This window comes from Phycodurus eques, chromosome 3 (assembly GCF_024500275.1).
Source record: "Phycodurus eques isolate BA_2022a chromosome 3, UOR_Pequ_1.1, whole genome shotgun sequence".
NCBI lineage: Eukaryota > Metazoa > Chordata > Actinopteri > Syngnathiformes > Syngnathidae > Phycodurus > Phycodurus eques.
Window position 1 is genome coordinate 17,352,991 of NC_084527.1, and position 27,289 is coordinate 17,380,279.

General features: G+C 40.0%; 1 protein-coding gene across 2 annotated transcripts in view; it reads right to left on the reverse strand.

Moving 5' to 3' along the window:
• Nucleotides 1–23,182, reverse strand: part of LOC133400070 (versican core protein-like) — a 55,871-nt gene extending 32,689 nt beyond the window's left edge. The window contains exons 1-3 of one of the 2 annotated variants that reach the window (XM_061672286.1): nucleotides 23,085–23,182; nucleotides 3,782–3,845; nucleotides 403–783 (exon numbers count right to left, since the gene is read on the reverse strand). In XM_061672286.1, coding sequence (XP_061528270.1) covers nucleotides 403–783; nucleotides 3,782–3,845; nucleotides 23,085–23,096 — 457 coding nt within the window. In that variant the 5' untranslated portion in view covers nucleotides 23,097–23,182. Of the gene's footprint in view, nucleotides 1–402; nucleotides 784–3,781; nucleotides 3,846–5,275; nucleotides 5,465–23,084 lie in introns of those variants that run through there. The other variant, XM_061672287.1, reaches the window with a different exon arrangement.
• Nucleotides 23,183–27,289: the final 4,107 nt, after the last annotated feature.

The window sequence follows — 27,289 nt, forward strand, 5'->3', positions numbered from 1 at the left end:
ACGCCAGAAACTGCGGCCTGCCGCAGATGCGCCCGCTGCAAAAATAGAGCCCAATACCTTTTGGCTGGCGAGTTATGTTCAAATATCATAGTTCATATCTTGTTTAATTGTTATAATAGGTAAATGAAAAGAGAATGCAAACATTTTAGTAAGTGTCAAAATGAAAAGCATCAGGTTGTAACACAGAGTGCTCTATCATCCTCAATGGAGCTCTAGTAGTTGAGACTATATACTTTGAGTATCGAAAGCAAGCTGAAGGACGGTCATAGTTGGGAGGTCTATAGTTCACACGTTTAGTTGCTAACATTGACTATCACAATGTCCATGCAAGCACAATATGTTCAGTAGACACATCACTGTTCTCTGCTTGATTTCACAGCAAATAGACAAGAATCTTCTTACCATCAACATTGAGGTTAACTGTATCATGGGTGTCCTCAATACCGTACATGACCTCACAGCGATACGTGCCCGCATCGCTAGCAAGCAGCTTCACCATTGTCAATGAGGCATCCCCCACATCCTCAGGGTGACTGGGCACAGATACCCGGTTCCTGTAGCTGGAGCCAATCTTGATGACCCCCTTTTGTGCCACTAACACTGTTGACTCGACTTCTCCCTCTATTTTTGTCCATTTGATACGTAAGTAGTCTATGGAAAAAGCGGCGGTGGCGTTGGGGTTTACTGGTGACAAGGTTGGAATAGTTGAGAAGAAACAGGGAAGGTTAACCTTCCCGGAGAGGGAACCAGTGACTGGCTTCATGATGGATAATGAGTTGGCGACTGAAAGAGAAAACAAAACAAAAGAGGTTAAGTACATTCATCATCAAGAAAAAAATACGGATATGTTATAGCATGAATTTTTTTTCTGGTCCGAGTAAACACACTAACGCAGTGGTCCTCAACTGTTGTCACCCGTGGACCTGACACTTTCTATTGTTGCTAAGTCGGGACCCACTTTTACAGAAGTTAGGAACAATAAAGAACATGTATTGCTCACAAACAGTCTTTGAAAACTTATAAATACCATATTTTTAAACATAACTCCTCATGCTTACATGTTTCAAGTGCCTTTTAGAGCACCTTATTAAGAAACTGAGGATGTACATAACTGCATGTAACACAACCCAACCCAACCCACCAGTTGAGAATCACTACACTAACACACCCCATAGTGTGCTAAGGCAAAAAGGCTTTAGTGGTACCACCCGAGTGATGAGCCATTGTACCGCCAAAGGTCTGATATGTACTATTGCCAGACTCAGTTGAATTGGCAGGGTGTGAGAAAACCACCCAAACTGTCAGAAATATCATGAGTCTGAAAATTACCCTTGGAAAGTCTCAACTCAGCTTCTAAATTATGCCCAATTTCATACAGACTATACAGTGTGTCTAAAGGCCGCCGCACACTGAGTGACGTGACTGAATGTGGGGAGTTTTGCAAATAGTTGCATGAGTGAACAACCATCAGCAAATAATTTTTCTGCAATTTGAAATTTGATATTGCAACATCGATTGTGAAAGCCAATCAAATATACAATGTTGTATCGCATAAGCCATACCAATACTGTATGTACAGTATATAGTTGAGTTTTACATTCATCCATCCATTTTCTGAGCCGCTACTCCTCAATAGCGGGCGTGCTGGAGCCTATCCAAGCTATCATCTGCAGGAGGCGGGGTACACCCTGAACTGGTTTCCAGCCAATTGCAGGGCACAAACAAACAAACAAACCATTCGCACTCACATTCACACCTACAGGCAATTTAGAGTAGTCAATTAACCTCGCATGCATGTTTTTTGGGATGTGGGAGGAAACCAGAGTGCCCGGAGAAAACCCACGCAGGCACAGGGAGAAATATGCAAACTCCACAGAGGCGGGGCTCGGGATTGAACCCCGTTCCTCAGAACTGTGAGGAAGACACTCTAACCAGTCGTCCACCGTGCCGCTTGAGTTTTACAATAATAAGTAAATATATCTACATAATCTATATATCTGTATTATTTCATATGTGCCTGCAGCTAAAAAGTGAAGCGTGGAGAGTCACTGTCTCCGAAATGAATGGGACGGTCGTTGCCAACATCCTCTCTAATAGTCACACTTTCCTTTTTTTCTCACACATTTACTGTCTTTGTATTATTATAATATAGCTACAGCAGCCAGGGCAAGCTGCTTCTTTCTTTACAATCGTGCTAAGTTGTTTGTGGTTCAATTAAAGGAATGATCCTGTACAGTATATGCAGCACCTTAAAATGTTTTTTTGTTTTTTGGGTTTTCTTTTCCAGATAAGAACACTAGTGGTCGCAGTTTTTCCATTGCAGCACATGGGTAGTTTTATTTTTTTTAATTTTGATTTTTTTATTTTCTATTGTATCTATTTCTGCACACAGTTAAGAACTAAACAAGGCCCTGTCCTGAACTAGACAGGGTGACCATTACTTTGCTCCTGCTGACTGTATCTCAGTCCACTTTGGAGTCGGGAGGAAAAGGACACAGACAGACAACCAAACACAACATGGCAACAGGCTGAATCACGCTGACTCATGTGGTGAGGAGGGATTTTGCTTCTTTTTTTTTTTTTGCGAAGAGGTTCCAAGTGGGGATAAGAAGGGGGTGGGGGAGTATTGAAGAGGAATAATGTAGGGAATGCTCTGGAAACAGCAGTGAGACTCCCTTCCAGGCATGAGTGTGCGCCCTTTAACGGATGGCCTTATTAGGATGAGAGGTGAAACCAGCTGTTCTTTCCAGACTGGGAACTCGCTCTAATTGAAAGGTGTCCCTCCGTCCTCAGAGACAGACAGAGACCAGTGGCCAAGAAGAGCCTAGGGGGCCAACGGGGCCCCCAGGTGCAAAGGTCTTAGGACACATATCACCTTGAGAAACATCTCACAGGTTGGTTTAAAGCAGGAGTGTCAAACTCATTGCACTGTAGTTCAGGGGCCACATTCAGCCTAATTTGATGTCAAGTGGGCCCGACCAGGGAACCCAGGGCGTCTTTTAACAACCAATACAAATGGGGGGGTTATTTAATTGCTGTTTTTTTCAATGCTTAAAAATATTGCAGAAAGTGATTCTTTCTATTGTCATCTCATTTGTTTTTACCTCTACAATAACAAAATGTTTTATAAATGTTAAATAATTCCTTTAAAAACAAGCTGTAATAAATGGTTGAGCTTGCATCTATGGTCCTTAAAACAGATTATTTGCTTTCTTTAATGTACTCTACTGATTGGCTGAGCAGGTACAGTTGTTAAATATAAATAACAATAAGTTGCTGTTTTCCCCTTTTATTTAATGCAAAGCTATAAAAGCACCTTAATAAAATCTTTATATTTAATGAACTATCCATGTACGAAACATTAACAACAATATCAAATTTATCAAGAAAAATTTGCAATTTGCCCCTTGGCTTTCTCATCCAATCACAAGTTAGGATTCTGCCTATTCACATTCACTAGCTCACAGACAGTTGAAAATTATATAATTCTTAATGTAGGGTCGCTACAGTATTTTTTCACTTTCAAATGCATTCTGTGGGCCGGATTGAACTTCCTGGGGGGCCAGTTTTGGCCCACGGGTCATATGTTTGACACCACCGGTTTAACGAATGAAGGGGAACTTTTGCACTGCGAGGCGTCGCTGTTCACACGTCACTCAGTAACACATGGTTCAATGTGACCTTGTCAGAATGATTGAGAGAGACAGAGTAGACTGGCGGATGAGCGGAGAGAAAGGGGAGTGCCTGAAAAGAGCATTCAGAAAGCTGGTTTGAAACCTACCGCTTGCAGTTGCTGCTTCACAGAGACAATATAACCACAGGATCTGCTTTATATTTAGTATCATCTGTTGACAAAAACACAGAAACAGAGGCATTTGTTGTTGTTTTTGTGGTTTTTAACACGTTATTCTCATTCAACATAATCATGTTCAGACCAGCTTAGTTGGCATAGAGAAGTAATGAGAAATTTCAATTTTCAGTCAATTTTATGGATGGCTGTGCTAAGGCATGGTATCAAACACAAGGCTCTGGGGCCAGATCTGGCCCACCACATCACTTTATGTGGCCCACTAAGGCAAATAAAACGTCTACTTCATGTTTCTTGTTAAATGGATTTGTTCTTTTTATTTTGGCTGAAAATCTGTACGAAAATGTAAACGTCTAACAGCTATTGCAAGCCTTATTTTTCACCAAATCCAACGATCGTTGTATACTTATATATTTGGTCGCCCCTATTTTCCATGTCTCCTAATTTTAAATTCAATTTGTTATTAAAATATACAGTATTTACTTTTAAAAAAAACAATGCACGGGCCATTGTATTTTTGTGATCATTATGATAAGGTGAATACACATTTATAGATTTTCACACCCAACACAGCCATCTGAGGGAGACCATAACTACAATTTGGGCAGCCATGAAAATGAGTTGGACACTACTGCACAAAGGCAAAAAAGAAAAAGACAAAAAAAAAAAGTGGGATCAGACTACACATGAGGACTAACCCCCACCCACGCACGCACACAGACGCACACCCTCATTTACACTCTTAAACACAAGTGGCGTGTATTGGAGCAGTCAAATATTCCTCTCTATAAACCTCTACTTGACCACAGAGAAATCAAATATTTTAGATATTAAGAAGCACATTTGAAGAGCAAAAAAGCCTGATATGACGAATAATCATGTTACATAAACAAAACAAGGATCAAAATGAACTAAATAACACTAAAAACGTCGATAATTGTTAGTTTAAGTTTTGGAGAATGCCAAAATACACTTAGGTGAAGTGCTAAAAATAATCATAAAATAACAACTTCACCTGTTGCATCCATACAAAAAAATAAAAATTAAAAATTCTTTTTTTTTTTTTTTTATTAAGAAAAACTTGCTATTTTTGGGATAATAAAATCTAATTTTAGTTGCGCAGAGATCAGATTGGTGGTATAAGTAATTAGTCAATCATGGTTACATTTATCAACCACACGCCATATCACTTGAAAGCCACTTCCGCGACAGGATTTCAAGGTTATATGAGGACAGCACAGCATCCTCGCGCGCAGGTTCCCTATGGATGATACCTATTAAGAATTCCCCTAAAAGTCATGTTTCTAAAAACAAGTTTCCCAAAACTTTTCAGTTCGTTTTAATAAACAATGAAACGTAAAATCATTATTTTGTTCATTGTTATACAAAAGATCGTTTTTTTTGGTTTTTTTTCCCAAGCAGAACGTGTAATACTGGATTAATAGTAAAAGCAACAAAACTACTTACGGCGAAACTGTTATTATTCCATAAAACTTCAAATGATTTCCTTAAATCCAGTAAATCCCAGTGCGTAACGTGCGTGCGTAAAAGCCTTCCAAAAGAGCCCACTCCAGCCCTTCTCGCTCCCTCGATTGATGCTCCAAAGCTGCGTGAAGCCACTCCGGGATTTGTCGCGGTTGTGGATGGAGTGACAGAAAGGCTCGAACTGCGGCGATCGACAAGCTGGCTTGAGCTTTAACGCACGCTGTTATTTCCTTGGTGTTGGAGAGGAGGGGCAGAAAAGTGCCCGTCTGAAAGTAAATGGAGACACCTTGGGGAGGGGGAACTCTTCATTTGGCTCTGTGCCTCTTGGGTGTCATCATCGTCCAATCAGAGTAGACTTTTCCAGGTACCACATCTGTCAGTAGGGCGAGTGAGCCCCTTTTTATCACCCACCCACTGAGCCACTTTTATGGGTGACACTTTAAAACAAATGGGGCATCCCAGAATTGGAGGACATTTTTGGTCACACGCACCCCCATGAAATTTCAAACGATCCCTGCACAAAATACAGAAACATGCCCTTGTTGTGAAACTTAAGAGTTCTCCTGAGACAAAAATTGTAACTGCAGCTCGAGTAAAGGTGGTTTCAAACAGCTCTTGAGCACCGCTAAAAATGGCTTTTTTTTTTGTCACTTGTCCCTCCCTCTTAATGACCAAATAAGTTTTGGATCAGCTTTTTTTTTTTTTTTTGTATGATTGTGTTTCTATACTCTTCCTTGTAATTGTTTAAACATTTTGTTTTATCACAGACATATGTTCGATAGTAGTAATTATGCTCTGTAGTCGCATCTCTTAAGATACACAAAACCCTGTTACTAAAACCGTTTGTCACCTGGCGCGGTGGTTCTAAAACCTTTTACACCAAGTACCACATAACAAAGATTTGCTCTCAAAATACCACTATAATGACCAACATTAAAATAGAAGCAAGCATAGTTAAGTGTTCTTCAAAATGAGGTTTTATTCCTAAAAACTATATTTCATAGTATTGCAAGCCGTTGTAAGATTATGCAGTTTGAACATTAATTCTGTGCTTAAATATAGGGCGGTGGGGGAACTGTACTTAAATAACCATTCAATTAAAATGGATTACAGAAAAAAGGCTAAAAAATGTGCCTTAATAAATATTCAAACACAGTTCTTAAAATGTTATTCCAATGTACTCAAAAGTTAAATACAATTGAACTCGACTTGGTCAGTTATTTTTTCAATTACCACTAGAGGGTGCCCACCTACCACCAGTGGTATAAGTACTTTGAAAGTGACTGGAAAAAAAAAGTGGGCTACATAACTCAGCAAAAATGACATCATCAAACTGATGGCTCTCACCATGGGTAGTTGCATAAGTACGCCGTCGCCTCAATTTGACATATTTTTCAATGTTTTCAGTTGTATTGGGGTGCGTCTCTTAAACCAACGCAACCCTGGTAATATTACCATGGTAATATTTCATATTACTGCAATATTTCCATGCATTAAAAAACACAAATACAATAATACAAACAAATACAGTCCCCAAAGCTTTGAGCTGTGTATTTCTTTTTAAAAAGTAACTTTTCTTCCTGTTTTTTCTCATACTATTTTCTTTAAGCATCAAGTGACATTTCAACCACTTGGTAAGGCCGTTGAATGGCAAATATGAAATGTGTTCTTTTTATTATTATATAGCTAAGTTAGTTTTTGGCCAGCTAGCACGTATTCTTGATCAAAAACTAACATTAGCATTGATTTGTAACCCTCTTCCTTTAATTACAGTAATACTAAAATGTTTTTGTTTTTTTCAGGTGCCTGAGTAGCTACTATTTGTAACAATGTAGCATCGAAAAGCAAAATATATGATATGACAAATAAAAGTCTCATAAAAAGTGTACCGTTAATGCTTGAACCAAATGATCCATCCTTCCAGCCATCCGTTTTCTGTACCGCTTATCCTCACTAGGTTCGCGGGCTGCTGGAGGACCAGATTATATAATGGTTTATTATCTGCTTTTCTCCAAAACATAACAAAACATCTCAAACAGTCTGGTGTTATTAAAGTTGTTGCTGCTTTGATCAGGATGCAAATCCGAGCAGTCCGCCTTTTCAATCAGCGTCCTGTGCGCGCATCTCTTGCTCATGGGTGCGCAATGGAAACAGGGTGGTACAGTCATGTCTCTTGCTTCAAATTGAGTCACATCTTGTTGTTGTTGCCAGCAGCACAATTTTGTCAGTGCTGGCAGGTGGGATGGAGTTCTTCTCAGATAGGCCTACATCGGGTTTGAGCAGGGGTAGGAAGTACCGTAACCAAGTACTTTGTTAGTATATTAGACTACGAGATTTTTCAGGTATCTGTAGGTTGAGTAGGCCTTTTACTTTTTCTGATGGCTTTTTACTTTTACAGAGTAGTACTTATTTTGCTAAAACATCATGTGTATTTTTGTATGTGTCTATTACAGTATGTTCAACCTCCGTGGATGACGACATGTCGTAAAAGTCGCAAATAGAGGTAAAAATCAACCATGGTTGAGGTCTTTATTGATCAAACTCCTTTAAGACAGAAAACAAACAGGGACAGCAGCGACATGAAGGAACGTGGACATCAACTATGATGCAACACATTCAGAGAAGATATTCCTCATGGCCTTATTTAAGACAATTGTTTGTTGTCGCATTTATTTATTTATTTTTGCTCATGTAGGATCTGATATCAGTTCAGTGACGATTATGCTGTCAGAATTAAGCGAGTAGCAAAGCTGTGCACAGTTATTTTTTTTTTGCTCTCAGTACGAACACTTTGAAAGTTGATAAATGAAGGAAACTAACTTGTGTCAAGAGAATTTTGTTGTTGTGTCAAAACAGGTACTGTTTATAATTAACAGAACATTTTCATTTTTACTTGTTAGTTTTTCTACAAGTACATTTGACAATATACGTACTTTTTTATGTTTACTTAAGTAAAGTGGGTGAATCAGTACTTCAACGAGAATCTTTTTTTTTTTTTCCACACAAGTATCTGTACTTAAGTACAGAGTGTTAGTACTTTTGCCACCTCTGGATTTGAGCTAGGGTGCTTTATAGATGGACATGGATAAAAAAAAAAATGGAAATAAAAAAACAGACATAGAACATCTCCAACGGGGAACTACAGTTGAACCTCAGTTTTCGTGCGCCCTAATTTTTCAGACAGTCCCTTTTGTTAAATACGCCGGCTCTGCTCGTCTGCAAGATTACGACAACCCGGTCTAACTCGCCCCCTCGCAAAGTTACAATACGCACCGCGCCGGACTTTTTTCTACATTTCAAACAAAAAGTGTGATATCTTATGCCCAACATTTTTTCATTTTTATTTTAAATTTTGAAAAAATATTGTCCTATCTCAACTTTTTTTAAATTCTGAAACATTGCTTTAAGTATTTATTCTGCAACGAGTCACTGTTTTAGCCTCCAGTGAAGAAAGACAAAATTCTGCTAGTAACGCCAGTGAAAATTTCAGACAGTTTCCAAAAGGAACAATTAACCTATATTTCAGGGACATACAGTATGCAAATGTTCAATATGATTCTTAAAATAGAATATACATGATCAAAATGACTCAATTTTTTTTTTCCAGTACATTTTCATTTCGACTGAATGATAGTGATGACGACACCAAAAGCACTTCACAGTGATGTTGACCCTCATAGAAGGTGGCATACTGTAGACCTCCCGGTGACACTTCTCGAGGACGTTGACACAGTACTAAGACCGAACTGGATTCTGCATGGAATTTACCGCCTGACCCGGATGTTCATAAACGACCACTTTGCTCGGGGTTACGGGAATCATTTAATCATTTTACGGCTTTACCTTTTGAAACGAGTCGCCGGCATGAATTTGCAAGTCACTTACTGCTGTGTGAATCGTCTCTGCTGCATGCGCAAGCCAGGATCTGCTGTTGCTTCTCAGACTCCATAAATTATGGCATTAAAGAGCCAATCAAAGAATGTTTGATCCATGAGATCTGCTGCATGGGCCCCATGATGACCCACATATCACATGACTCATAAAGGTGGTCTATCTCCGGCCCCATGCCACTTCAGACAGCATTAAAGGGGCATTAAATTTCTCTCTGAGCCCGCAGGGATTTGTCTTATTGAAACGGATAAAGCTGCAATGTTGAAGAGACCAGGGAACCCTCCAGTACTATAAACTACAGTCATAAGACAACTGTGGAAAACATTGCCCGAGTAAGAATAAACTCCTGTGTTTTCTTTGGCGGCATGTCGAAATGAATGTTTCAAACGTAAACCAACCTTAGTTTCGCTCAGCACATTTTCCTTCATAAATCAAATAAAAATGTCCTTGAAAAAGCAGAAGATAAATGAGGTCAACATCGAGATGATAAAAATACACATTGTGAAAAAGCTTAGATTGAAAGGCATCCAGGGATTTTATTCCAAATGTAGACAGCACAGTGGATGAAGATAGCTTAAATAAGCATTAATAAGAGAGTACTGTACAGATTTAAGGACTATTAGCAGGGTAGCGTGGTGGGTGGCTTAATGGTTAGTACCTCTAGCTTACAGTTCTGAGGTTTGGGGTTTGAATCTGTCTCCAGCCCTCCTGTGTGGGGTTTGCATTTTCTACCCATGCTTGTATGGGTTTTCTCTGGGTACCCTGGCTTCCTCCCATATTATACAGGATACTCTAGCTCAGCAATTCTCTAAAGAAGTACAGTTCAGTTGTAGGAACTTAAGTTCACTAAATTTGCATTAAACCTTAAAGACATTTTTATTTTTAAACACTTATTCGGGTACAATTGTTATTGAACTTTTACGTGCAATACATTTTAAATGAGTCTTAAGTAAAACATTTTTGTATTTTCCGATGTTCAAGCACAGTGTTCAGCATAATGTTGTGGCTTACAAAATATGAAACAAACTTTTTTAGGAATAAAATCTGTGTCATTGTTGATGAGGCGGCACGGTGACCGACTGGTTAGCACATCTGCCTCACAGTTCTGAGGACCAGGGTTCAAATCCCGGCCCCGCCTGTATGGAGTTTGCATGTTCTCCCCGTGCGTGCGTGGGTTTTCTCCGGGCACTCCGGTTTCCTCCCACATCCCAAAAACATGCACGGTAGGTTGATTGAAGACTTTAAATTGCCCGTAGGTGTGAGTGTGTGCGCGAATGGTTGTTTGTTTATATGTGCCCTGCAATTGGCTGGCGACCAGTTCAGAGTTTACCCCGCCTCTCGTCCGAAGATAGGTGGGATAGGCTCCAGCACGCCCGCGAACCTTGTGAGGATAAAGCGGTACAGAAAATGGATGGATGGATGGATTGTCGATGAACACTTAGCTCTACTACACTGGTATATTTTCATGCTGGTCATGATGATGGTACTTGGAAAGCTGAGTATTGTTTAGGTGGTACTTGGTGTAAAATGTTTGAAAACCACTGCTCTAGATTGTCCATTAGTGTGACTATAAGTGTAAATGGTTGTTTACATGTGCCCAGTGACTGGATGGTGACCAGTCCGGGGTAACACCCCACCTCTCCCTAAAGTCAGTTGGGATAGACTCCAGTTCATCCACGACCCTGAGGACAAGTGTCATAGAAAATAGATGGATGGAAATGTTATCAGGTGAATTGCGAAGGTGACTCCAGATCCTAGAATTAAGGTTCTACATGTAGTCATGTTCTAGACAAGTGTTACCAACAGTGTATTTATTTATTTATTTTTAGTAGTAGATGCAATTCTTGGGGGTAAAAAAACAAAAACAAACAAAAAATGTTTTTTCTTGTTCACGAGTGAGGGGAGAATGAAGCGGGAGATCCAAAGGCGGATCGCTGCATTGTCTGCAGTGATGCGGACTCTGTATCGGTCTATCGTGGTGAAGAAGGAGCTGTGCAAAAAGGCAAAACCCTCAATTTACCGGTCAATTTACGTTCCTACCCTCACTTATGGTCAAGCGCTGTGGGTTGTGACCGAAAGAACAGGATCGCGGGTACAAGCGGACGAAATGAGTTTCCTCCACAGGATGTCCGAGCTCTCCCGTAGAGATAGGGTGAGAAACTCGGTCAACCGGGAGGGGCTCAGAGTCGAGCCGCTGCTCCTCCGCATCGAGAGAAGATGGCTAGGGCATCTGGTTAAAATGCCCCCTGGATGCCTCCCTGGTGAGGTGTTTCGCGCACGTCCCACAGGGAGAAGGCCCTGGGGACGACCCAGGACACACTGGAATGACTATGTCTCCCGGCTGGCCTGGGAATGGCTCGGGATCCCCCCAGAAGAGGTGGATGAAGTGGCTGGAGAGAGGGAAGTCTGGGCTTCCCTGCTTAAGCTGCTGCCTCCGCGATCCAACTCCGGATAAGCAAAAGAAAATGGCCGCATGGATATATTACAATATGATGCAGTACCGTTCTCCCTGCAAACTAAATCACCATAAAGAAACAAAGTCAAATTCATACCTGTCTCACGTCACTCAAAACTGACAATTATTATTGTCTGTATCGCTACATAATGAACCGTAAAGCGTAACCTCCAGCTACAAGAAAAACGAGTGTTTTTTTGCGGGTGAGCCATCTATTCCGTGGGAAAATTAAGTTGCCTCTGGACAGATGTGAACCTTGATCCTTTGGAGCCAAGCATTGAGGCCCAGACCACTGAGGATGATCCCTCAAGCTTTATTTGGAGGCCAAAAAAGGTAAGCAGCATAAGAACTAATTTTGATTGTGTTCTCACAAATCAAAATCAGGTCCATATATGTTTTCCTTTTCTTTGTGTTTACATTAAGTGGTGGAGAAATGTAAGTTTATGACTAGAAGCACAGTATAGACTGATTTAAGATGGATTTTTCAAAGAGAGACGTTCTTTTTTTCATGCATTTGTGATTGACGATGGACCTCATATTTAGTTTTTGGGCCAGGCCAGGTAACTTTGAATAGTTTTGTTTTTTTCCTTAATGAATGAAATCGCCATATAAAAAATGTAAGTTCACCTGGGTTGTATTTGTCTGATATTTACATTTGTTTGATGATATTCGACATTAAAGTGGGGAAACTATGCAAATATATAAGAATTTGAGAAGGGGGCCAATACTTTTTCTCAGCACTGTATATATACCAAAACTAAATTTGCTTGTGAGTTGATCTTTAGTATATTAAGATTCCTTAGTCAAACTAAAAATTAAAGGTGGGTAAAAATATCAACTACTTTGCAGATAACCTTGTATGAAAGATTAAATAAATTTCTAATAAAGCATGTGTTGTTTATGCTAAATATAATTGCCACTTGCCTCAAATTAAGGCTCAATATATTTGAAAAATTCTACATTATTGACGAAAAGAGTAATTACAAGTACTAAACTTGTTAAATACAGTTCAGTTGTATTTAACTTTTAGTGCAACATGTTTGCAGTTCATTTGAAATGCAAGCCAAAATTTGTATCTAACTTTCATCTGTAATACATTTGAATTAAATTATTATTTAAGTACTGTTTTTGTATTTTGTTATATTTAAGCACAGTTTTTAGTGTTCAAACGGAGTACGATGTTAGACTGGCTTACAATATTATTAAATGTACTTTTTAGGAATGAAACCTTTGCCTCGTTTCCGATGAACATGTAGGCCTACATATATTTCTTTTTTTGCCGGTACTTGGTTTCACCAAATACAGCAGCAATAATTGATTTCAACAGGGCAGTGTGATAGGAACTGCTTGTTGTTTCTGTTTGCAATGTACGTGCATACAAATTGTGCACCTTTCCAAAATGAACTGAACTCCATTAAAAAGTTTCACATCTTAGTGATGATCATTGTATTGGGAGTAAATGATGTGTTAAGACATTGAGTACTTTATACACACAGAGCATGTTGCACCCATTCACTGTGACTCAGCCAACTAACTATAACGACCCTGCCTCAGCTTAAGGTCTTCTGGTGATTATTTGAAAAGGCCAGCATGCTGAATCACTGTGACCACCACCGTCTTGCAAACCACTTCTTCTGAAAGAATGGCAAAGGAACAAACAAAGAGGAAGTGAGTGAGAAGGACCCAAGAAAATTGGTCGATAACGAGAAACAGACCATTCCCACGTCATGGAGCTGTCCCATGTGCCGTTAGAATAAAACAGCATTGTGCAAACTGAGTGAACCTCAAGCCGTTTACATGACATTCAAAGATTTAAAATTGCATTGGGGCAATTATCATAATTTATACTACCACCACAGTTTTGTGTCATATGTGCAGACATGGGTATACTAGGGTTCACTGTTTATTCCGCTCCAGAGCCTGTCACTTACAGGTAATAATGCACTATATCATGTAATTTGCTTCGGTTTAAATTGCAGTTTTAGAGTATTTATTTTTGTTCATCTCTAAAGAAGCTTGGGTGGCATGCAAAGTACAGTGGAACCTTGAAATACGAGTGGATTTGTCACATGACTACGCTTGTAACTGAAACACTCGTATCGCAAATTATCTTTCCCCATTGAAATGAACGGAAGTGCCATGTTTTTTAATAAGGAAAGCACTCTATAATATTGTACTTTATAAAAAGATATATAGTATTAACATAACAGAATGTAGAGAATTAAACAGTTTGCGCATCATGAAGTCATAGCACCTCCTTCTGGTGTGCACGACTTGGCCACCGGGTGGCAGTATAATACAGTCATGCAGACGCAAACGAAAAAGTCTTCCAAAACTCCTTAAAGTGACTCAGTAAGCTACTATAATTTGTCATTTTTTGCAGGGGATAAAGAATATATGCCTGTGAGTATTTTTTTATATTGTCTGTCTACTTGAGTTGATGCACCATTTGTGTTTAAAGTCCATTCCTTGTAACACCACCACACAGATGGCACGTCTATGGTGTTTCCCATTATGTGTTAGCAGTAAGCTAGCAGCCTTGTAGGCAAAGTTATGTGGTTGTTTTAAACGTCCCGTAGTTTGCCAAACCAACTTTTTCTCGTATATGGTGCCTCAGTAAACATCTGAAATTAAATGCCGTGAATTGAAATCATCCACGCATTCCTGAGATCCAGAGAGTTTTCTGCCGAGAGGCTTTAAATCGGGTCATTCGAATTTCTCGAGCTTATCTACGTCACTACCGAAGATCTCCACCTCCCCTCTCCGTTTCCGAGCCAGCGCCGTCAACTTAACAAATACGTTCAGTGCATAGTTCATAATTAAAAATTTTGAACTAAATTCACCATTCCAAAAATTAACTAGTTCATAGCTCGTTTTTATTTTTTCTCTCAACATGTTGCTGACAGGTTATTCTCTTTAAAAAAAAACAAAAAACTGGCATTTAATTTTCCTATTGTTGCCACTTTTTCTGATGCCCGAGCCACCTCATCTGACTCCTCTCAATGCGGAGGGGTAGCGGCTCTACTCTGACCTTCTCCCGGATGACCGAGCTTCTCACCCTCTCTCTAAGGGAGAGCCCAGAAACCCTGCGGAGGAAACTCATTTTGGCCGCTTGTATCCGGGATCTTGTTCTTTCCGTCACGACCCACAGCTCGTGACCATAGGTGAGGGTAAGAATGTAGATCGACCGATAAATTGAGAACTTCGCCTTTTGGCTTGGCTCCTTCTTTGCCACAACAAACCGATACAAAGTCCGCATTACTGCAGACGCTGCACCGATCCGCCTGTCGATCTCCTGTTCCATTCTTCCCTCACTCCTGAACAAGACCCCGAGATACTTGAACTCCTCCACTAGGGGCAGGATCTCATCCCCGACCCGGAGAGGGCACGCCACCCTTTTCCGACTGAGGACCATAGTCTCAGATTTGGAGGTGCCGATTTTCATCCCAACCGCTTCAAACTCGGCTGGGAACTGCTCCAGTGAGAGTTGGAGATCACGGCTTGATAAAGCCAACAGAACCACATTGTATGCAAAAAGCAGAGATGGAATACTGAGGGCAGCAAACCGGAGCCCCTCTACGCCGCGCCTAGAGATTCTGTTCATAAAAGTTATGAACAGGATCGGGGACAAAGGGCAGCCTCGGCGGAGTCCAACCTTCACTGGAAACGAATCCAGTTTACTGCCGGCAATGCGAACCAACCTCTGACACCAGTCGTACAAGGACCGAACAGCCCGTTTCAGAGGGTTTGGTACCCCATACTACAAAAGCACATATCATATGTCATATCATGACAGTGTGATCGTACAGTTTTAACAAAAGCATTCTGATGGAAAAACAATAATTTTCCTCGTAATAAATTTTTTGAATTATGGCGGCGTTAAAGTTTCCTGCTAACCGTAATCCACCCTAATCCTAACCTTAACCCACCCTAAACCGCCTGAAACCCCAACCCTAGCCCTAAACCTAACAAACTTTGTTTTAATTTCATACAAATGTGATACATGTTTGGGATGGTCATCTCGTTACATCTGCGTAGCCTGCCTTTCCTGTTGCAGTGGGGCGTGTCCTGCCTCGAGACGAAGTGGGAATCCTCATAACGCAGTTGCCCATGGCAGGGCGCCCATCGCTTGCCAAATACAGCGTTTATCTGCTGACATATGAAGGGTCGTAAATAGTGGATTTTTTCCTCCTTAATAAAACGTGGCACGTTCGTAAACCGTTCGTTGACGCCAGAATGAGCGTGTTCTAAAATACGTCCATTAGGCAGAACTGAACTAAGTTCAGTTTATGTTCTCACAAAATATGAACTAGTTCATGAAGTTTCGTTCATTGAACTCGTTCAGGTCCAACACTGTCTGCGGTCCCTTCTCAAGGTTTCTGTATTCCCCAAATAGAGTTTTGAGTTTTTCCCTTGCCTGATTGGGGCGTTTAGATTAGACAACTGTGAGCCTGTGAAGCCCTTTTGAGAATTTCGTGATTTTAGTGCTATACAAATAAACTTGATTCAAACTGGGAGTGGCAATAATGGCTTGAAGACTCTTTTTGGATATTAGTTCACTATGCCAAACTGCTGCTCGTTGTGAAGTGAGCTGAGTTGAATTCACCGCCACCATACAGCGCTCATCATCCAAACGACAGCTGGTATCTCGAAAACCCGAAAGTTGCATCACTCACATCCCAAGGCACCACTCTATTTAAATACGTGGCAGTGGTCATTATCCTGTAAACTGTATATCGCCAAGATTATAATGATAACCTGTAGTTTAGAGTTTTGTGAAATTGTACCTCTTGATATGATGTAACTCTGTTGCACTCCACTGCAAACTACAACTACATTCAATAGTTTATATATTACCGGTATGTAATATTAATATAGTTATCTGTGTAAAGGCAGATACAACTATTATATTGGCTCTCATTGGTTTAGATTTGCATGAAGTGCGTAGTGAGTGTTTGTTCCGAACCTGCTCCGAGTAAGCAGTGGCATTAAGTAAAACAATGATGGTGACACATGCCAACAGTCTGCCAGCATTACCATTACCTTAAAATGGGCAAAAGTGAATTACGTTCAAACTTTTCCGTTCAAAAATGTAGAGGTTCAGTAAAGCTTTCGCTGTGCACACCTTTCCTTGCGTGGGTAAATCATATATTTAAAAAGCTTCTTTTAAAAAGCTTTTTTTGTGTGTGCGTCACAATAAGTGAAAAGCGAATGAGCTCTGCTGTTCAACTACCAACTTCTTAAAACCTGCAGAACATTTGATTTAATTCAAATAATGAGCTCGATCATTTTACTACAGAATCTTAAAACGTTGCTTGTAATGATCAAAGGGTCGCTTTAATTAGGGTGTTAAAACAAAGCCGATTGTATTTGCCAGTGGCATAGGCTGAGCTAACTCACAGCACAATATAGAGAAAAACAATCCGCACTCACAGTTCTGAGGACCCGGTTTCAAATCTGGCCTCGTCTGTGTAGGGTTTGCATGTTCTCTCCGTGCCTGTGTGGGTTTTCTCCGGGTACTCCGATTTCCTCCCAGATTCCAAAAACATGCATGGTAGGTTAATTGCCCAAAGGTGTGAATGTGAGTGCAAATGGTTGTTTGTATGTGCCCTGCGATTGGCTGGCCACCAGTTCAGGGTGTAACCCACCTCTGAGCCGAAGATAGCTGGGATAGGCTCCAGCACCCCCGCGACCCTAATGAGGATAAGCGGTGCGGTAAATGAATGAATGAATGCATTTATTTTGAACATTTTAGTAACATAAGTACTTAATTACAGTGCACACCATTCAAGTTCATGTTCAATGTTTGATTTTAACACAAATAAGTAGTCCTGCTTGATTTAGAAAAGTTGCTTAGGAAATGCAAAACTGTTTCAGACATCTCAGTGAGAGCACACTGGAGCCAGAACCACACAAAGCTCGCTTTGTCTCGCTGCACCTCTGTGGCTGGAAAACAGGAAGAAGGTTGTCATTTCTCGAGATCATGGGAATCAGACAGGTTCACATAAGCAAAATTAAAAATGGCCAAATAAAAAAAGTTAACGAACGGTATTTGAGCTTTTAACAGACTACCAAGGTGGTTGTGTCCAGTAGGAACCAACTTATGTTGCCTGCACGGTAATGGGGCTTCATTAGCAATGACATCCTCGTTGTTTATGAGGCAGTTTGTACTTAAATGTGGAAAGAATGTTACATCATTTCCACTGTTAGATGAACAGCACGTGTCTCCACATAGACTGATACAAATTGATATAGTAATCCAGCATGCAATTGATCATCTGTTTATTAAGGTAAATCAAGATCATCTTTTTTCCAGGAGCCAAATCAAGCTGACAACATTTTTTCAAATGGACCATAAACTCTCGTGACGAATACATACCACAAATATATGACATACCTTTCATATTACACATACAGTGTTATATTTCTGTGAACAAAAAAATACAGTACAACAAAATAATCTGCACACACAATATGTTCATATGTTCACTTAAAATGAATAAAAGCAGAGAACATGAAGTAATAAAACAACTTTGGTTTTATAATTAAGGTGGAGATAGTTGACAGCACACAGTACAACAAATGCTGAAAGGATCAAGGGACTGAAATATTCATTATGTTCTTCCAAGGCGTCTCCACTACCATTAGGCATGTCCCACACGAATCTATAAACTACCCTTGGACACTAATCTGGATGTAAAATGTATTATTGATTGCATTTATAAAGACAAAAGAAGAATCCTGAGGGATTATCTTGGTGGCCGTGCGACACCCCCCAGCAAACGTGTTCAATTAGAATGTTAAAGGCCGACGGAGACAACCTGGAGTCAACTGTAGGATGGCTAGACATACAGGAATCACGAGTCTTCTTTGATTCATTATTGTCAGTGGGACGACTGACTGCCATGACCTCAAGAGGTTAGGGTTAGAAGAGAGGGAGGAAGTGAGGAGGTGGAGAAAATAACCCTATTAACCTCAGTTTAACACACCTCAGTTTCTTGAGGTCACAAGACAAGTGAATAACTCCAACAAATATAAAGAGGTCAACGCATAAGGCTGGGCTGTCCAAACCTCTTCTTCCACAGAACACATACAGGGATTCAAAGGATGCATTGGCTATTTTGACATTCTTCACTTTTATTTACCACACTAAAAACAATCCATCAATGTAGGTATTGTACATATTGTTTTATATACTCAGTGTTGGGAAAATTACTTTGGAAATGTAGTTGGTTACAGTTACAAATTACCCTGTGGAAAATGTAATAGTAGTATAACTATTTCAATTACTGTCTCAAAGTAATATAACTAATTCCATTTTATAACATTTTGATTACTTTTCTTAATTTCGAATGAATGCATCAACAGGACCCTTTGATGTATCCTTAAAAAAAGTAGGTTCACAGATCATTATTTTGGAATTAACTATATATTTGCTCTTTACACAAATAATATACTATTAACAAAACATGATAATACATAGCAAAAAAAATGTGTTGCATTATATGTGTACAGGATGTGGAAAACCACCAAACCATACTACGTTGACCGAATGACAAATGTTCACAATTTAGACAATATTGTTTCATATGACAACCCAGATAACAGAATGTTACATAAAAAAAAGTCCAAAACCTATGTAGATGAAACTGTTTAAAAGTGTAATTATGAGTCTAACCTTCTCAAAATGTCAGACAAACTAGTAGATTGCACCACGAGATAGCGCTTTGAGGTCATATATGTCATGTTTGAGACAGCTGCAGAATGGCACATGACAAGAGAGAGCCAATCACAAGCGTTGTCTTTAGGAGGAGGAAGTGATATGAACAAAATCTGAGCTTTTGTAATTTAGTTACATGGTTAATTTAGTTACATGGTTACTCCCTTAACGGCGGCACGGTGGACGACTGGTTAGAGCGTCAGCCTCACAGTTCTGAGGACCCGGGTTCAATCCCTGGCCCCGCCTGTGTGGAGTTTGCATGTTCTCCCCGTGCCTGGGTGGGTTTTCTCCGGGTCCTCCGGTTTCCTCCCACATCCCAAAAACATGCATTAATTGGAGACTCTAAATTGCCCGTAGGTGTGAATGTGAGTACGGATGGTTGTTTGTTTGTATGTGCCCTGCGATTGGCTGGCAACCAGTTCAGGGTGTACCCCGCCTCCTGCCCGATGACAGCTGGGATAGGCTCCCGCACGACCGCGACCCCAGTGAGGAGAAACGGCTCAGAAAATGGATGGATGGATGGATGGATGGATGGGTTACTCCCTTAACACTGTGTTTACTGTACATCATACATTGTCAGTGGCTGTCAATGTATGATATACAGTAAACAGGGTGTATGTACCCCGCCTCTCGCCCAAAGTCAGCTGGGATAGGCTGATGAGGATAAGTGGGAAAGAAAATAGATCGATGTATGTATTTTGCACTGCACATTTAAAAAATAAAAATTAAAAAAAACAGCACAGTGATAAATCAAAATGTCATAGATCTTTCAGGAATTTTGCATTCCCCACATTAAGAACTAAAATAAGAGAAATCTGTGCGAAGCTGACCTTAGCACGGAGCAGAACAATGGTGTTTCATGGTACTTGCTGCTGTAACTGAATTATCTTTATTCATCGGCGCATTATGAATAGAAATGTTGTTATTTAAATTATGTGTGATTGGTAGAAAACGATGAAGTGAGACATGAGGACAAATTTCTTCTTTTTAAATGTACTGATAGTTTACACCACAAGCTGCTTAAAAAAAACAAACAAACAAAAAAAGGGCTATTGTTTGGACACCATGGCTTAAGGCATATACTGTATTTCCCTTCCATAAATGAGGAGGGAGAGGCAATGAAACCTCAGCAAGCCATGACAAATAAACTGCAACAAAGCTACATTGGTTGCCTGGTGATGACACTATGTTTTCTGGGTGTAGCCTGTGCAAGATGTTGCTCTCTGGTCGGTCTCACCCAGAGCCAAGGCAATGTCCAACTGTTGAAAAACGACTTCCATACTCCTTTTGTCAAGTCTCTATAACGCGTTCTCCAAGTCATTAGAGGCAACGCCATCCATCCCAAGGGACCTCAGGGGGAGCATTCAGTTCCTCTTTATCACATGATCAGTGACGCATGTGAGCAAATTCATCATAGCACCACTGATGTCTCCACGCAGGCTGAGCCACAATTAAAACAAACCAGATGTGAAATTGTTGGTTTTTTTTTTTTTTTTTATAATAGGAGAAGCAACCTTGGATCAAATTCGGGGACTCCCTCGAGGACTAAAAGTGGGGGGTTAACCAGCAAAGAGAAGCTAGCAACATTGCACCACAGGCAGCTACTTTGTTCCAACTGTCTTGGTTCATTTCCATGCTGATTCCCAGATGCGATCTCACTGAGGAAGAAGCAATAGGGCAAAGAAATGGAACCATTTTACACTTATTTGATATTCCTTTGGAGCTGTATTTAAACACAGTAAAATATAGTATTGCGCCTTTCATTTTAAACATTATAATAACTATAATAATAATAATCTATTTTTCATACCACTTGTCCTGTGAAGTTTGACATCACCATCATCAGCATAATATTATATAATTCATATAGTGGATTATGCAGTTTAGTGGTACCTTGAGTTAAGAGTTTTTCACGTGACAAGGATTCGCTCGTTGATTTTTCTTGTTGTTGCAAGCAGTTTGATAAAATGCTGTAATAGCCGACTCACAGCTCCTCTCAAACAAATATCTTCTGATCATCTCTCTACATACATTTCTGGAAATCCCTTAAAACGTGTGGCAAGGCATGCTGTAACTGAATTTAAACTCAAAGTGCAATATGTTTCACCTTCAAGGGGCGCTGGATTTAGTACAGCCTCTGGCGCATGTAAGAAGACAAAAGTACTTAAGTCTAGGGGAGAATGCGCAAAAAGCTAGATTTGACAGGCAATGCTCACATTTTAGGGTTAGTTCAATCAGATTGCATATCTGGCAAAGGTGGTTAAATGACAGACTTAGAGGAACTCTCTAATTCTGTGAACATTGGCACTTATTCCATAGTTCCGGACTTAAAAACGATGTCTGCAGAAAAAAATCCCCCCAATATAGACTCAGTAGTAATTTTAGGCTTTTTTTTTCCAATAAAATATTTGATTTTCAGCCAGATTTTGGTCCACCCACATTTTGGTCACGTCAGCCTGTCACGGCCTGACACGTCAAGTCCAGAAGGCGAAGACATTTCCTCACTGTTCTGTGGTATAATTGTTGCCTACATTGAAAGCCTGGATATATTTTTTAGATTTTTTAGATAATAATGAGTGAAAACAATGATATTAACAAATTTTAGTAGGATTGTCTTTTTAAATAAATCGCTGAAATGTCTCGAAGAAAAAGCCAGCCACATGCTCCTGCACGTGTTTGTAAATTAATTTCCACCATTATACACGTGTTTTGTCAGCTCGAGTTGTATTGATTGCATCACGAATACCGCTAACATCTTCCAAAAGAGTTTGGATGGATAATGTGACACAGGCGTTTGCTTTTAAAGGCTTTTCTGTAGGGTGGTGGTGTCGTGTGACACAGGTAGACTTTGATGTGCACAGCTGGCTGGCCGTGTTTGTACCATTTTATCGATGACAACCTAATAAATTAGCAATTTTTCAGCATATTAAATTAGCGATTGAACATAATTTTGCATAATTTTATAAGGTATAATAGCAACTTGAACAAAGCAGTGTTTGGAAACGCAAGCATGATGTCTTTTTTTCTTAATTTCCTGAAAAGTTGTCATTTTGGATGTAGGGGGGATTACGCTCGGCAGCTTCGATATATAAAATATGACTAAATACTGCCACTTAATAGTTATAGTACTGTACATTCCTTTTTCCACACTGGTTATGCAGTGAATTTGGTCTCTGCTGCTGACACTGACATGGGCGTGTGTCGATTTTGGCGATAAAAAAGGGGCGTTCTAGTTATTTACATATTGCTCCAAAAAAGATATAGATATATACAGATATATCATTGGAAATAAAAATACCAGTTCAATTTCTTGAGCAGAAAATACATAAAATCAACTAGTTAGTGAAATATGGACTATTTAGACCCCATAGGTCCTATATTGAAGGTTGATGGGAGAATATAACCCTTTGGAACTAGTTTTATGATTTTGTTGTTTCCAAAGAACATTTTCACACAGCTAAATCCATGATGGTAGCCACACTCAAGGCCAGTGGTACGTGAAGTCAGTACCATAAGTGCCATAATATTACATACATACTGTGACATATTGACATATATTTATTTATTCTCTTTCTTCATGTCCGATGCATTTGCTGTCATAGCAGTGGTGTTGACTTGAAACGTGGTACCAGGCAAAAGTAATTTAAACTACAAAACAGTGCTTCTAGGACACTGTGGATGAAATACCCTTTAATTAGTTTTACCAAATTGGCTGACTGACAAACCTGTGATTTCATTCCATTTCAGAAGCGCCAAGGTTCTGTTCATCAACTGCTTCCGTTGGTTTCCATCTTGCTTGAACATTCTCATCAAGAGACATGGTGTGGTCCAAAGAAAAACCCTGGCTGACCTGATAATGTCCTGCAGACAGAAACACTTATTTAGAGGCAGCATCGTTCATCAAAAATCAAGCATTTTTACTCTATAACAAATGGGTACACAAATGGACTTCAGACACTTCAAAACATCCATCAGATTGCTAATGTAGAAGCTCAAATGTCTTTTTTTAGCAATTTCACACAGATGTCTTGCTTTACATTTTTTTGAATTATTGACAATTCCATAGAAAAATCGCAAACTGTTTATTATTCAAACAAAATCTCCATCAACATCATTCATGGCGCATCTGTGGCAATTATGTGCATTTCTACCTCACGTAGACATTGAGTAACTGCACGATCCCAATCCTGAAGTGGTGTGACCATTTGATTCCAACTAGAGATGTGACATTCCACACAAGGCGTGTCAAAGTAGGATGTTATCACACAGACAGAGCCACAAACCCACCTCTTTGCCTTTTAACACTGCTGATAGCCTATTCAAATTCAGATCAGATCAACGGATTTAGCTTTTTTAAATATATCTTTAGTGAGATGATCTATAGATAAATCCTCTGAGATAAAACAACCCAAAAAAGTGTTTGCGGTGTATCTTCACCAATTGGCACGACAGTGCATCTGACTAACAACAATTACTTTGAGTGAATTGTATCCATTCGTACTGTTGTGTCCCCCACACCCTCTTCTCCCCTGTGCCTCCCAACCATTATCTTACTTCCATCTTTGTCTCTTTTATCTGGAGGCACCTCACTGCGAGTGATTTGTTTCCTATGTTGCCACTACCAGATGCTAAACCAAGAGGGTTTGTTTATTCTTTTGTCCCCAATTCGGCTCTGTCACCAGTCTTTTTTTTTTTTAATCAGGCCTCTCGAATATAAAAACACAGCCTGGGGCAACAAAGGCAAATCATGTCAAAGGGGCAAATGTAGAGCCTACTATGTAAATTTGGGGTAGCAAAAAAAAAAAAAAAAAAAAAAAATTCTTTGAGTTTTTTTACAATTAAAGTTAAGACAACATTGTTGTCCCACAATGGACTCGCTACACAAATGATTACTTTGTCGACTGTAGCAATCCTTGAAAACGTGAGCTCACTCGCAATTTCTATTTCTTAACATTCTGAGGTGGATGCATACATCTGAGGTTTTTCAGTGGTCATTTTCAGTTCTAAACATTGAGGTTCACAAACGATTAAGCTGTCATATTCTGTCTTTTGTTTTTGTGTTTATTGACAAAGGTTTACACTTGGCTGCATGTCACAAATGTCATTGTCATTGCAAAAGGCCTGTGAATCGTCTCATTCATCCAGGTCGTTGCATTCTCAGGGCACTGAATCCATCGCAACTGGAACATTCTGGTTGTCTTAGAAGATGTTTCGCTTCTCATCCGAGCAGACTTAATCAGTTCATGCACACAGGACAGCTGTAACCTCATTGTCATTAGAACAGGTCCTTTTATCTCAAGTTGTCTGGAGTAAATTTTGACTTTTTAAATGATCTCTTATTTGTGCTATGTGCCAAATAATAATAATAATCTCTGCGTGTGAAAGCCTACATTTGTACAAACCCCTACAAAGCTTAAACCAACTCAAACCCTGCCGATAACAAAACATCCATTTCTGTACCGCTTCTCCTCACTAGGGTCGTGGGGGTGCTGGTGCTCAGCTGACTCAAGGCGAGAGGCGGGGCACACCATGAACTGGTCGCCAGCCAATTGCAGGGCACATACAAACAAACAATCATTCACATTCACACCTATGGGCAATTTAGAGTCTTCCTACCATACGTGTACCCGGAGAAAACCCACGCAGGCACAGGAAGAACATGCAAACTCCACACAGGCGAGGCTAGATTTGAACCTGGGACCTCAGAAGTAAACATAAATCGACACTTTCAAGAATTTTTGGCTATTAATAATTATTTTCTGGGTTTATCAGAGTAGTAAACTGACAGAAATATAGACAATCATAGACTATTTTTTGTATATTGTTGTATGACTGCATGTCTCATATTTGCTATTTGCTTAAAACTGACTAATGACTATTTCGTCTGTTGAGTATTTTGTGATTGGGGGTTATAGTCGCTGTTTGATTAAATGAGTGGATGACAAAGTCAAACTTGACCATCTTCCTGGGATGGGAAAAGACAAAAGGATTCACAGTAGTCCATGTTTAGTGACGATAATGAGGCGTGACTTAGAAACCGTTAGGCTAATAGCATAATTGCCCAATTCATCCTTGAACGTTTTCGGAAAATAAGAAAAAATACAACAAATTTAACTAACAACAGGCCATCTGCCTCGATTCAACCTTTATAGATTACCATGGCCTGTGAATCTACACAGACAGAAAAAACTAACAAACAACAACTAACAAAATATATAAAAGAGAGGCTGATGTATTTTTGAAAAAAACACTGTGTAAGCTACTTTTGTTGTATGATTGTTCCTTTTTCAAGAATATTAAATCATTGTCAACCTTATCCAGGTCACCTAGATATTTTTTAAGTAATTCTAACTCTAACATAACATACAGCAGCCGTTAGCATAATGTAACTGTAATGAATACACAGCTTGTTTCCACCACAGTGCTTTTGGCCAAGAATTTTTTTTTTTTAATAAATAAATAAAAAAACGCCCAGAAACTGTTGCAAAGCTGCATACTCGGAAACACACCCATACACGCACGTTCTCGAAAACATCTGTATAATGACGCGGAATAATAGGAAAGTTTCATTGATACATGAGTGATGAGTAATTTTCAATCACATGCTTTAAGTGAACAGTAGATTTATAGACTATTGTGCAATTGGCGCTTGGAAAAGGGACAGGGGGGGTCGGGGATTGTATCATTTTGCATCATGAGGGAGTTTGTAAGCGATGGGAGGGTGTTCCATGCAGACTCCATTGGTTCATAGTGGGGTTCTGACATCACGCCTGCTGTATGACGCAGGAAGTCGGAGGCCACCTCACAGCTGCCTGGGTTGAAGGAATCAAGTGTTTCCGTAACATAGCTACCTGAGGCTTGTGTGTACTTTTCAATTGGCATTTATGCTTATATAAAAGGATGTCACTTTCAACTCTGAACTTTATTGGCTAGTAAAAGAATTGGAAGACGGCCAAAACTCAAGTTTCACTCACGGTCTCCGTCATTACTGAGCCAGATTTTGGCTTCAAACATCATAAGGAGTATCGTGGGGGAAATGGCAATTAGTTATTCAGGGATCTCATTTGATCTGCGTCCAATGTCTGAGACGCATAAAAATGAGCAGGGGCGCATGAAGCATATTCAATCTGCATCTATAGACGCATGGTTTAAGACCAGCCTTACATAAGTGTGTGTGTGTGTGCGCGCGCGTGTGTGTGAGAGATAAGTTTTCATTGTTGTGGTAATACCCGCTAGGCCGCTCACAATGCAGCAAGCCGCTGGCCGAACGCCGTTTGCTCCGTAGATGCCCACCAGTGGCAAACTTTAGGGAAAGTTAACTATTTATTACATTCGCTAGCCTGCGAGTTAACGAGCTACCAAACTAAGGAGCTAAACAGCTCTCTCGACTGTGGCGACATCATTTAAAATGTCAGCGCTCTGAGTTGTTTGTGTGTCCCTCACATAACACACACAAACACACACACACACTAACAATTACAGTAGCGAATCAGTGTGTGCGTTTGTGCCTAGTGAGTGACGTCAGGAGCCCTGACTCCAGCTCCAGTTGGCCGTTTGCCACGCGACTAACATCTGCTTCAGCCTCCTTGCGTGTTCTTACTCTGGATTTCGGTTGAACGGCCGAAAGTGCATAGGTGAGTGTGGGTGTCCATTTTAAATCTGAAGTTCGTTTGTAAGTCAAATTTTGGGTCGTAACACAGAGCAAAAAAACAATCAACCAAGCCACGGCTCCTAACTCGAAGAGCTCGTAAATCAAAAAACATTGTATTGTATTTGGATTTTTACCGCTGTTTGAACGGGGATCATGTTTGTATCTTTGTTGTATGTATGGGGGGCAAATGCCATTTTTAACTACACAAGTTTCCTTTAAATATGCTGTATTGCAGTCATTTTGCTTCTGATAAAACAAACCTGTGGTAAGGATGGTTGG